Here is a 13,195-nt window from a genome sequence, read left to right on the forward strand (position 1 = left end):
TGAATAGCTGGGGAGAGATGTTAGAGACACACTGGAGCCATATCACCTGGTAACCATGCATGACCGTATGTTAACATGGTGACTTCAGATCGCAAAACAACCCTCTGCACTGGAGTAGGGTCTGGGGTCACCATGGTGACAAGGAGAAAGTGATACACATGTCATCCAGTCTAAAAACACTTGCAGTCTCAGTATATGACTCCTGGTATCACAACTGACAGACGGATGTCCCATTTCACTCAGATGTTTTTTTATTTTATTTATTTATTTTTACAAAAATGTCTGTTCATACTAGTTATTGTTTTTTATTTATTTGAACATTGTCTTTCATCCCTCCGTTCACATGATGTCCCCACCTTCAAGTCTGTGAGTGGCTGCGGTCTTCTGATTGACATGACAGTCCACCAATCAGCATCCAGGATTGAGTGGTCACTCCTCTATGAGGAAGTTGATGAGGGCGGTCCTAGGGGACAGAATGGCCTTCTTGATGGTCCGGTCTCCTAGGAGACGCTGTCCCAGCTCGCTCCCCAGAACCAGCGCCCGTACCTGCTCTGTATCCTGGGCCACCTGTCGAGGCACCAACACCGTCCCACAAACCTTGTTGTTGATCTGAGAGGTGAAAGGGAGAGATGAAAGGGAGGAGAGAAAACCCAAAAGGTTAAGAGCACAAACCTGAATAATTTGACCTCCTCCCATAAAATACTCCACATCGCTAGTTAACATTGAGTAAGAGCAAACTTTGGTCCAGACATATTAAATAATGTACACTGACTGAGTCAACTCTTAGTGGAGGCTGTGGCTGCATCGAAAGTGATCTAATTACATCAGGGACTATAGGACATGCATATGCCTTTCCTCCTCTCCTTTCAGTAAACTGTGTGTGTAACATGAGCTGTCTAAAAACAGCCAGCCTGTGGTGAAATGGGCTGGACAGTCAGATCCTCTACAGCCGAGTAGGAGGAACCTTTATTCCTCATTTCCAGTCTTTGTATGTTTGTGTATCAGCGTGTGTGTCTGTGTGGGTCAAGTCTAAGCTTTCTCCCAATTATGAGTGTGTGTATATGGTATCTGTATATTTGTGTGTTAAGATAAGCTCATAATTAATCAGTGCATGTGTGCACTTCTGTGTGTGTGTGTGTGTGTGTGTGTGTGTGTGTGAGTGAGTGAGTGTGAGTGTGTGTGTGAGTGAGTGAGTGAGTGAGTGAGTGTTTATTGGCCTGCACTGTGGGCCGAACCCAGGCCTCAGTCTGTCATTAGAGTCCCAGTGAGATTAAGGTTAGCACCGCTAGGCTGGGGAAACACACATCAAGGCCTCAGTCTGTCATTAGAGTCCCAGTGAGATTGAGGTTAGCGCTGCTAGGCTGGGGAAACACACATCAAGGCCTTCGTCTGTCAGAGTCCCAGTGAGATTGAGGTTAGCACCACTAGGCTGGGGAAACACACATCAAGGCCTTCGTCTGTCAGAGTCCCAGTGAGATTAAGGTTAGTGCCGCTAGGCTGGGGAAACACACATCAAGGCCTCAGTCTGTCATTAGAGTCCCAGTGAGATTAAGGTTAGTGCCGCTAGGCTGGGGAAACACACATCAAGGCCTCAGTCTGTCATTAGAGTCCCAGTGAGATTAAGGTTAGTGCCGCTAGGCTGGGGAAACACACATCAAAGCCTCAGTCTGTCATTAGAGTCCCAGTGAGATTAAGGTTAGTGCCGCTAGGCTGGGGAAACACACATCAAGGCCTCAGTCTGTCATTAGAGTCCCAGTGAGATTAAGGTTAGCACCGCTAGGCTGGGGAAACACACATCAAGGCCTCAGTCTGTCATTAGAGTCCCAGTGAGATTAAGGTTAGCACCGCTAGGCTGGGGAAACACACATCAAGACCTCAGTCTGTCATTAGAGTCCCAGTGAGATTAAGGTTAGTGCCGCTAGGCTGGGGAAACACACATCAAGGCCTCAGTCTGTCATTAGAGTCCCAGTGAGATTAAGGTTAGCACCGCTAGGCTGGGGAAACACACATCAAGGCCTCAGTCTGTCATTGGAGTCCCAGTGAGATTAAGGTTAGTGCCACTAGGCTGGGGAAACACACATCAAGGCCTCAGTCTGTCATTAGAGTCCCAGTGAGATTAAGGTTAGCACCGCTAGGCTGGGGAAACACACATCAAGGCCTCAGTCTGTCATTAGAGTCCCAGTGAGATTAAGGTTAGCACCGCTAGGCTGGGAAACACACATCAAGGCCTCAGTCTGTCATTAGAGTCCCAGTGAGATTAAGGTTAGCGCCGCTAGGCTGGGGAAACACACATCAAGGCCTCAGTCTGTCATTGGAGTCCCAGTGAGATTAAGGTTAGCACCGCTAGGCTGCACACATCAAGGCCTCAGTCTGTCATTAGAGTCCCAGTGAGATTAAGGTTAGCACCGCTATCAAGGCCTCAGTCTGTCATTAGAGTCCCAGTGAGATTAAGGTTAGTGCCGCTAGGCTGGGGAAACACACATCAAGGCCTCAGTCTGTCATTAGAGTCCCAGTGAGATTAAGGTTAGCACCGCTAGGCTGGGGAAACACACATCAAGGCCTCAGTCTTTCATTAGAGTCCCAGTGAGATTGAGGTTAGCACCGCTAGGCTGGGGAAACACACATCAAGGCCTCAGTCTGTCATTGGAGTCCCAGTGAGATTAAGGTTAGCACCGCTAGGCTGGGGAAACACACATCAAGGCCTCAGTCTGTCATTAGAGTCCCAGTGAGATTAAGGTTAGCACCGCTAGGCTGGGGAAACACACATCAAGGCCTCAGTCTGTCATTAGAGTCCCAGTGAGATTAAGGTTAGTGCCGCTAGGCTGGGGAAACACACATCAAGGCCTCAGTCTGTCATTAGAGTCCCAGTGAGATTAAGGTTAGCACCGCTAGGCTGGGGAAACACACATCAAGGCCTCAGTCTTTCATTAGAGTCCCAGTGAGATTGAGGTTAGCACCGCATCAAGGCCTCAGTCTGTCATTAGAGTCCCAGTGAGATTGAGGTTAGCACCGCTAGGCTGGGGAAACACACATCAAGGCCTCAGTCTGTCATTAGAGTCCCAGTGAGATTAAGGTTAGCACCGCTAGGCTGGGGAAACACACATCAAGGCCTCAGACTGTCAGTAGGGTCCCAGTGAGATTGAGGTTAGCACCGCTAGGCTGGGGAAACACACATCAAGGCCTCAGTCTGTCATTAGAGTCCCAGTGAGATTGAGGTTAGCACCGCTAGGCTGGGGAAACACACATCAAGGCCTCAGTCTGTCATTAGAGTCCCAGTGAGATTAAGGTTAGCACCGCTAGGCTGGGGAAACACACATCAAGGCCTCAGTCTGTCATTAGAGTCCCAGTGAGATTAAGGTTAGCACCGCTGTCATCAAGGCCTCAGACTGTCATTAGAGTCCCAGTGAGATTAAGGTTAGCGCCGCTAGGCTGGGGAAACACACATCAAGGCCTCAGTCTGTCATTAGAGTCCCAGTGAGATTAAGGTTAGCACCGCTAGGCTGGGGAAACACACATCAAGGCCTCAGTCTGTCATTAGAGTCCCAGTGAGATTGAGGTTAGTGCCGCTAGGCTGGGGAAACACACATCAAGGCCTCAGTCTGTCATTAGAGTCCCAGTGAGATTAAGGTTAGCACCGCTAGGCTGGGGAAACACACATCAAGGCCTCAGTCTGTCATTAGAGTCCCAGTGAGATTGAGGTTAGTGCCGCTAGGCTGGGGAAACACACATCAAGGCCTCAGTCTGTCATTAGAGTCCCAGTGAGATTAAGGTTAGCACCGCTAGGCACATCAAGGCCTCAGTCTGTCATTAGAGTCCCAGTGAGATTGAGGTTAGTGCCGCTTAAACACACATCAAGGCCTCAGTCTTTCATTAGAGTCCCAGTGAGATTAAGGTTAGCACCGCTAGGCTGGGGAAACACACATCAAGGCCTCAGTCTGTCATTAGAGTCCCAGTGAGATTAAGGTTAGCACCGCTAGGCTGGGGAAACACACATCAAGGCCTCAGTCTGTCATTAGAGTCCCAGTGAGATTGAGGTTAGTGCCGCTAGGCTGGGGAAACACACATCAAGGCCTCAGTCTGTCATTAGAGTCCCAGTGAGATTGAGGTTAGTGCCGCTAGGCTGGGGAAACACACATCAAGGCCTCAGTCTGTCATTAGAGTCCCAGTGAGATTAAGGTTAGCACCGCTAGGCTGGGGAAACACACATCAAGGCCTCAGTCTGTCATTAGAGTCCCAGTGAGATTGAGGTTAGTGCCGCTAGGCTGGGGAAACACACATCAAGGCCTCAGTCTGTCATTAGAGTCCCAGTGAGATTAAGGTTAGCACCGCTAGGCTGGGGAAACACACATCAAGGCCTCAGTCTGTCATTAGAGTCCCAGTGAGATTGAGGTTAGTGCCGCTAGGCTGGGGAAACACACATCAAGGCCTCAGTCTTTCATTAGAGTCCCAGTGAGATTAAGGTTAGCACCGCTAGGCTGGGGAAACACACATCAAGGCCTCAGTCTGTCATTAGAGTCCCAGTGAGATTAAGGTTAGCACCGCTAGGCTGGGGAAACACACATCAAGGCCTCAGTCTGTCATTAGAGTCCCAGTGAGATTGAGGTTAGTGCCGCTAGGCTGGGGAAACACACATCAAGGCCTCAGACTGTCATTAGAGTCCCAACCAACACCAGCATCATCATCATACAGGTGCCAAAGGATCAATTGGAGAAATAGTATATGTTTGTGTGTCTGTTTGTGTGTGTTACTGTGCCTGTGTGTGGGGGATGATTGTGTACCGTGGAACGGTAAATGGTTGAGTGTCCTTAATGTGTGTTTGAAAGGATTACAGCTCCCTCATGGGACAGGCCATGAGAGGAGGAAAACATCTATTTCAGATGAGCACAGTCTTTAGCTGGCTATTATCCATTATCGGAGTTAATGTTTAGAGATGTGTGTGTGTGTGTGTGTGTGTGTGGACTCTGATTCCCCCCAGCAGGGCTCTCTCAGAGACTTCGATCTTTGAGCAGCTGACTCTGTGACCCCGCCCACCACAGCCGCACTGCCTGCTGATTGCCTAGGCATCCTGGGCTGCACGCGCACACACACTTTCCCTCTCAAGCCATATGATCATAGGCTCTGTGTAAATTACAGACAGTGAGCGCATGAATGGGGCTATGGCTGTTTTGGTTCAAGGGAGTGCGAGTGCAATTTTGAGTATTTACACAAGTGTCTTGCCTGTGAGTGTGTGGGAGTGTTATTTTCTTTCAGTCTATCATTTTCTGTAGGGGTGTGTGCCTTGGCATATGTATGGGCATGTGTGAGAGTGAAAGGGGATTGAGTGTGTGAGAGGTGTGTGTGTGTCAAATCAATGTTTATTTGTTGCGTACACAGACCAGCAGATGTTAAAGCAGCTGCAGGGAAATGCTTGTGTTTCTAGCTCCAGCAGTGCAGTACGTTTCTAACAGTACAACACTACACTAACACACAAACACACAAATAATCCCCCCCAACAAGAAGAAACGAGCATGTCATAGTTCGGGAATATAAACACATGGTGTGCATAGACAGTATGAACAACATACGGTGTATAAGTAGGAAGGTCTATGCAGCCGTAGTTATATGGATGAGCTATGTTGAGAATACAGTATGTACCTATAAAGTCAGTCATCAATTAGCTTGATTTCTCGGCGATCCAAATAAATGATTTCGGAGCAATAAACATTATTAAAGTGACCAGTGTTCAATGACTATGTACATAGGGCAGAAGTCTCTAAGGTGCAAGGTAAAAATCTGTCGTTCTGTCCCTGAGCAAGGCAGCTAACCCACTGTTCCCCGGGCACTGAAGACATGGATGTCAATTAAGGCAGCCCCCTGCACCTCTCTGATTCAGAGGGGTTGGGTTAAATGTGGAAGACACATTTCAGTTGAAGGCATTCAGTTGTACAACTGACTAGGTTTCCCCTTTCCATTGAGTACCGGGTGGTAGTGTGCGTTTGACAGCCTCACCCGTACAACCAGCTCCAGGGTATCAGGGGTCTCCAGGTACAGAGGGTCTAGGGTGGGCCACGGCTGCTGCAACACGTCTCCTCCGCGGGAGAGGAGAGGGCTCAGGGGGTTCCTCACCTGGCTCAGCCCTGAATGGAGGGGAAGACAACAACTCACAAACTAGCAATCAACCAATCACATGTGATTTTCATAGTACTTTACAGACACCCAGCCTCGACGATCCAAGCGTCAGCCACTACAAAACTTCACTTCACTGACTGACCATCTCACCACTGTGATCTCTATGGTCATGCCTCATGTAATAAGGGACATTTATAACTTTTGAAAACTCTATGGAGGATTACAGGAAAGCTGTGAAGAGCTCCCTACAGATCGAGGATTAACAACAGTCCTTTGGTTTACCCACCCACCGCCTCTTTACGCTAATGTGTGTGTGTGGGGGGGGGGGGGGGTATTAACTTCCTCTCGTCCTTTCTGTCTATGATGGAGAGATAGAGAGAAAGCGAGCAAGCGAGAACCACACACACATAGTTTATCTTTTCCATGTTCATCCCTCAGATTCCCTGATTGTGGCTATCAGCTGGGGGATGTTGCCTTTTCCTGCCTTTTCCCAAAAAGCCTCACTCCTCCATACCCCTCCTCCCAGCCCCCTTGCCCCTACTCCCAGTCCCCCACTCCTCCCAGTCCCCTAGCCCATACTCCCAGTCCCAGCCCCCCACTTCACCCAGACCCCACTCCTCGAAGTCCCAGCCCCCTAGCTCCTACTCCCAGCCCCCTTGCTCCTACTCCCAGCCCCCTAGCTCCTACTCCCAGCCCCCTAGCTCCTACTCCCAGCCCCCTTGCTCCTACTCCCAGCCCCCTTGCTCCTACTCCCAGCCCCCTAGCTCCTACTCCCAGCCCCCTAGCTCCTACTCCCAGCCCCCATTCCCCTAGCCCCTAGCCCCAGATTACCAGTCCTACTCCCAGCCCCCACAGCCCCTATGTCCAGCCCTCTAGCACCAGACCCCAGTCCCTCAAGAGAGGAATTGTTTCTGTGTATTTGACAATAGGGGGATGTTCTGCTGGACAGTGCGGGGGCACACTTCCTCTTCTGGCTATTTTTATACCATCAGATCACATGGGTCAACCTTTGTCCTGACTCAGCATCAGTTACATTGTTTATGTGATAGGGCTGGGGATTCTCAGTTTGGGTCAGGGGATATTTAGTCACAATCACATTCTGGAGGAGATTCCTGTGAAATGACTGTGTACTGAACTCCTAGACCTTGACTTTGCATAGCTTTTCATGCCTATTTTGGTTAATCAACTCAGATTCTTGAAGTATTCACATGGGTACACCACACACAAACAAATTATCTCAATGGACTGTGATGACATCACCAGGGCGTTGCAAAGCGTTGTGTGTGTTAGATAAGAGGCCCCATCAACATGACACCCTGAGGTAACTTCCTGTTGGATTCTTTCCAAACCCACATCATCATTCCAGACGGTCCTCTCATCTCCTCTCCAGTCAGTCTCTGTCTCACTAGGAGTGTAGCAGACAATTCCTTTTCCCTGTCTGAAATGGGACTATCATAGCAAAACTCACATGACAACACATCATGTGACACCACATCATGTGACACATCATTCATCTTTTGATGAAAACAAATATTCATATTATTGCCCATTATTTATTTATTAATTCATTCCCACAATGTGTGTGTGTGGCCCACCTGCCCAGAGTTCAGAGGCTAGGTGTGGAGCCATGGGAGCGGTCATCACACACAGCGTGGCGAGAGCCTCCTCAAACTCCACACTGTGCTGCAGCACGCGAGAGGACACGTTCTGAGAGTGACAGAGAAAGATGTCAGAGGTCAGATTGAACGCACACGCACACACGCACACAGTGTCTACTCACAGAAAGTGTGTTGGTGAGTCCCATGAGTCGAGAGATGGCTGCATTCAGGAGGAAGTCTTCTGTGAAGTGACCTGTGACCTGGAAACACAAGACAGGTTGGTCAGAGTGGCATCATATCCAGCCATACTGTCTCTGTGTGTGTGTGTCTCTCTCTCTGTGTGTGTGTCTCTTTGTGTATGTGTGTGTCTCTCTCTCGTTCTGTGTGTGTGTGTCTCTCTTGCTCTCTCTCTGTGTGTGTGTGTGTGTCTCTCGCTCTCTGTGTGTGTGTGTGTGTCTCTCGCTCTCTCTGTGTGTGTGTGTGTGTCTCTCGCTCTCTCTGTGTGTGTGTGTGTGTCTCTCGCTCTCTCTGTGTGTGTGTGTGTGTGTCTCTCACTCTCTCTGTGTGTGTGTGTGTCTCTCGCTCTCTCTGTGTGTGTGTGTGTCTCTCGCTCTCTCTGTGTGTGTGTGTGTCTCTCGCTCTCTCTGTGTGTGTGTGTGCGTCTCTCGCTCTCTTTGTGTGTGTGTGTGTCTCTCTCGCTCTGTGTGTGTGTGTGTCTCTCACTCACTCTCTGTGTGTGTGTGTGTGTCTCTCGCGCTCTCTCTCTCTCTGTGTGTGTGTGTGTGTGTGTCTCTCGCGCTCTCTCTGTGTGTGTCTCTCTCGCACTCTCTGTGTGTGTGTGTGTGTGTGTGTGTGTGTGTCTCTCTAGCGCTCTGTGTGTGTGTGTGTGTGTGTGTGTCTCTCGCGCTCTCTCTGTGTGTGTGTGTGTGTGTCTCTCTCGCGCTCTCTGTGTGTGTGTGTGTGTGTGTGTGTGTGTGTGTGTCTCTCTCGCGCTCTCTCTGTGTCTCTCTCGCGATCTCTCTGTGTGTGTGTGTGTCTCTCGCTCTGTGTGTGTGTGTGTGTGTCTCTCGCTCTGTGTGTGTGTGTGTGTGTCTCTCGCGCTCTCTCTGTGTGTGTGTGTGTGTCTCTCTCGCGCTCTCTGTGTGTGTGTGTGTGTGTGTGTGTCTCTCTCGCGCTCTCTCTGTGTCTCTCTCGCGCTCTCTCTGTGTGTGTGTGTGTCTCTCGCTATGTGTGTGTGTGTCTCTCGCTCTGTGTGTGTGTGTGTGTGTCTCTCGCTTTGTGTGTGTGTGTGTGTCTCTCGCGCTCTCTCTGTGTGTGTGTGTGTGTCTCTCTCGCGCTCTCTGTGTGTGTGTGTGTCTCTCTCGCGCTCTCTCTGTGTCTCTCTCGCGCTCTCTCTGTGTGTGTGTGTGTCTCTCGCTATGTGTGTGTGTGTCTCTCGCTCTGTGTGTGTGTGTGTGTGTCTCTCGCTTTCTCTGTGTGTGTGTGTCTCTCTCTCTGTGTGTGTGTGTGTGTGTCTCGCTCTGTGTGTGTGTGTGTGTGTCTCTCGCTCTCTGTGTGTGTGTGTGTGTCTCTCACTCTCTCTCTGTGTGTGTCTCTCACTCTCTCTGTGTGTCTCTCTCGATCTCTCTGTGTGTGTCTCTCGCTCTTTCTGTGTGTGTGTGTCTCTCGCTCTCTGTGTGTGTGTGTGTGTGTGTCTCTCGCTCTGTGTGTGTGTGTGTCTCTTGCTCTCTCTGTGTGTGTGTGTGTGTGTCTCTCGCTCTCTCTGTGTGTGTGTGTGTCTCTCGCGCTCTCTGTGTGTGTGTGTGTCTCTCGCTCTCTGTGTGTGTGTGTGTGTGTGTGTGTGTCTCGCTCTCTGTGTGTGTGTGTCTCTCGCTCTCTCTGTGTGTGTGTCTCTCTCGCTCGCTCTGTGTGTGTGTGTCTCTCGCTCTCTCTCTGTGTGTGTGTATGTCTCTCTCGCTCTCTCTCTCTGTGTGTGTATGTCTCTCTCGCTCTCTCTCTGTGTGTGTGTGTATGTCTCTCTCGCTCTCTGTGTGTGTGTGTGTCTCTCTCGCTCTGTGTGTGTGTGTGTGTCTCTCTCCCTCTCTGTGTGTGTGTGTGTGTCTCTCTCCCTCTCTGCGTGTGTGTGTGTGTCTCTCGCTCTCTGTGTGTGTGTGTGTGTGTGTCTCTCGCTCTCTCTGTGTGTGTGTGTCTCTCGCTCTCTCTGTGTGTGTGTGTCTCTCGCTCTCTCTGTGTGTGTGTCTGTCTCTCGCTCTCTCTGTGTGTGTCTGTCTCTCGCTCTCTCTGTGTGTGTGTGTGTCTCTCGCTCTCTCTGTGTGCGTGTGTGTGTCTCAACAATAGGACCAGAGGATAATCACTATACATGGTTCTGATAACTGGTTGGCTCACACTGTTTAAAAACAAGGCGGCTGCTTGTGAACATTCCACAGTTAAGTCTTCTGGGAAAGAGAACCCCTTTGGCACGGGCCTTTGGGAGAAGGTCAAAGACAGAGGATGGATCAAAGGATGGCCGTGGCTTTGGGGGGGCCTAGGGTGGACCGGGCCAAACACACGCACACAGGGCCCTTTAACAGTACAGACTTTGAAGGGCGAGAAGAGAATCAAACCCCACCGGCCACACTGAGGGAGTTGGAACAGAAGCCGACTATTTATAAAAGTGTGAAAGCGTCACTATTGGATATCAAATCAATTTCCATTCTCTGCTCCTCACACCCGCTAGGCTACTCTGGGCTGCCAGACCTGGTCTCAGGTTACCATATAGATCCCAGGATGACATGACAACAGCAGCTTCTCCTGTTATGCAGCGCTGAGGCTAAAATGCATAGTATGAACGTAGCCTATAATTCCTCATGGAATACGAAAAGGTGCTATAGTTAACACAGTGTCATCATCTTTTCTTATTTATATATTATTTTATAAAAATAAACTTTTCCTCCCCAATTTCGTGGTATCTAATTGGTTGTTACAGTCTGGTCACCGTACACATGGCGACCGTGTCAGCATGCACTGCGCCCTGTCCGCCACAGGAGTCGCTAGAGCGCGATGAGACAAGAACATCCCTGCTGGCCAAACACTCCCCTAACCCGGACGACTCTGGGCCAATTGTGTGCTGCCTTATGGCTCTCACAGTCGCGGCCGGCTGCAACAGAGTCTGGACTCTAACCAGGATCTTTAGCGGCACAGCTAGCACTGTGATGCAGGCCCTTAGACCACTGCTCCACTCGAGAGGCCTCCAGTGTCATGTTCACACACCACAAATAAAGGTAAAATAAAAGAAATGAAACCTGCAGCACTAATTGAACATTTGATGACAAGCTCTGCAGCGGGAACATAAGACTAATACTGGTATGACAAATACCCATTTCAACACATAAGAAGACCTTGATGATACAAATATTCAATGCATTTACATATTCAGGTATAAGGTCTGAGCATGATAAGGCAGTTTCAGTCATCTACAGTGACTGCAGTTACACCTACTGGTAAAAGTGGGTAGTACAACACAAACAATAGAATAATGAAAACATGACTTCTCTGTGTTTAGGAATGTTCAGTAACATTCTAAGGGTGTTGATATGTAGCGTGGACATTCCACCTGTTCCACGGCAAAGTTCTTGTTCTCCCAGATTTTCCTGGCATCTGCCTGCTCCTTCCTCTTCAGCAACGAGGGGTTGGGGACGTCCCCATCCTGCCGAGCCCTCCTCAGCTTGGTCACCAGACCCCACAGACGAGACTGCCATCGCAGTACCCCGGGCAGAGCGTCCGCTGAGGGGACAACACAAATACACTTTACATCACAGACAAAACTGCCAAAACACATTATAAACATCCGTACTGGACCATTAAAAACAGTTTAATTAAACTCCTCCACAACATACAGTAATTTGACTGCGAAATAAATGGCACACAGTCTATTGTTGGTTGGGTAGAGGTGGGGGTGGGCGGGGTCACAGGGTGCGTGTAACTCACTCTTGACGTCCCAGAGGATGTCCTGTTCAGGGGGAGCAGCGTAGAGGATGTAAAGACGGACAGTGTCGATGCCATACTGCTGCACCACCTCCTGAGGGTCCAGGCCATTGTGTTTCGACTTGGACATCTTCTCCCACGTCACCTGCAGCCCGGCCTTACTTCCCACCTGCACCGGCTCCTCACCTGACACAGGAGACAAGGCAATGGTTAGCACTTGACACCTCTATATATCTCCAACAAACTGTCCGTTGTCTGAAATGGCACTGTATTACTACTTTTGTAGTGCACAATATAGGCCATTTCAGATTTGACCTGCAGCAAATGCTGACAGTAGAAGATAAAGTTGTTTTTTAAAGCCTCCTGAGAAACAGACAGATAGAAACAGACAGAACAGAAAGACAGAATCTTTCAGTCAATTCCTTGATCAGTCTGTTTACTCAGAGCTAGAACTCATTTGTGTGTGTGTCCAGTGTGGAAGCCCTCAGAGAGTGATATAAAGCCTCACCTCTATGAACGGAGCCAGTGTCCGTGTTTACCCAGTTGCCAAGCAACGGGAAGAGGAGAAAAGCCGTAAAAAAAGCACCCAAAAAATTCTGATAAAAATCTGGCTTTTAACCCTCTAGTCTAGTCTAAACCCTGTCTAATCCCAGGATGGTGGGGGAATTGTTTTAAGATACCAAGGATCATTTAGCCATTTGATTTAGAATTCTAAGAAGGTATCAAAAAAATACTTTCTTTTTTTAATGCATTACTGCTATTAGCCAATAGAAATGCAGTGAATGAGTCACTACATGGAACAAGAGAGTAAAAACCTGTTGTGTCTGTCCTATATCTGAGAGATACAAGAAAGATCAGGTATTTACAGGGCCTTCGGAAAGTATTCAGACCCCTTGACCTTTTCCACATTTTGTTAGGTTACAGCCTTATTCTAAAATTGATTAAATAGTTCCCCCCCCCCTCATCAATCTACACACAATACCCCATAATGCTTAAAATATAATTATATGAATATAATTCATACACCTTTAATCAGGAATTTGTTAAAGCACCTTTGGCAGCAATTACAGCCTTGAGTCTTCTTGGGTATGACACCACAAGCATGGCACACCTGTATTTAGGGAGTTTTCTATTCTTCTCAGCAGATTCTCTCAAGCTGTCAGGTTGGATGGGGAGCGTTGCTGCACAGCTATTTTCAGGTCTCTCCAGAGAAGTTAGATCGGGTTCAAGTCCGGCCATTCAAGGCCATTGTCCCGAAGATACTCCTATGTTGTCTTGGCTGCGTGCCTTGGGTCGTTGTCCTGTTTGAAGGTGAACCTTCGTCACAGTCTGAGGTCCTGAGCACTCTAAGAAGGTTTTCATCAAGGATCTCTCTGTACTTTGCTCCGTTCAGCTTTTCCTTTATCCTGACTAGTCTCCTAGTCTCTGCCTCTGAAAAACATCCCCACAGCATGACACCGCCACCACCATGCTTCACCGTAGGGATGGTGCCAGGTTTCCACCAGACGTGACGCTTGGCATTCAGG

The 13,195-nt window shown here is 49.0% G+C and overlaps 1 protein-coding gene across 1 annotated transcript in view; it reads right to left on the minus strand.

Moving 5' to 3' along the window:
* Positions 1 to 244: 244 nt before the first annotated feature.
* lars2 (leucyl-tRNA synthetase 2, mitochondrial) overlaps positions 245 to 13,195 on the minus strand; it is a 47,426-nt gene continuing 34,475 nt past the window's right edge. The window contains exons 16-21 of the mRNA XM_064947997.1: positions 11,673 to 11,855; positions 11,299 to 11,468; positions 7,889 to 7,966; positions 7,704 to 7,815; positions 5,989 to 6,116; positions 245 to 609 (exon numbers count right to left, since the gene is read on the minus strand). Of these exons, the coding sequence (XP_064804069.1) occupies positions 430 to 609; positions 5,989 to 6,116; positions 7,704 to 7,815; positions 7,889 to 7,966; positions 11,299 to 11,468; positions 11,673 to 11,855 (851 nt within the window). The 3' untranslated portion in view covers positions 245 to 429. The remainder of the gene's footprint in view (positions 610 to 5,988; positions 6,117 to 7,703; positions 7,816 to 7,888; positions 7,967 to 11,298; positions 11,469 to 11,672; positions 11,856 to 13,195) is intronic.

This window comes from Oncorhynchus masou, chromosome 30, assembly GCF_036934945.1.
Source record: "Oncorhynchus masou masou isolate Uvic2021 chromosome 30, UVic_Omas_1.1, whole genome shotgun sequence".
Classification (NCBI taxonomy): Eukaryota; Metazoa; Chordata; class Actinopteri; order Salmoniformes; family Salmonidae; genus Oncorhynchus; species Oncorhynchus masou.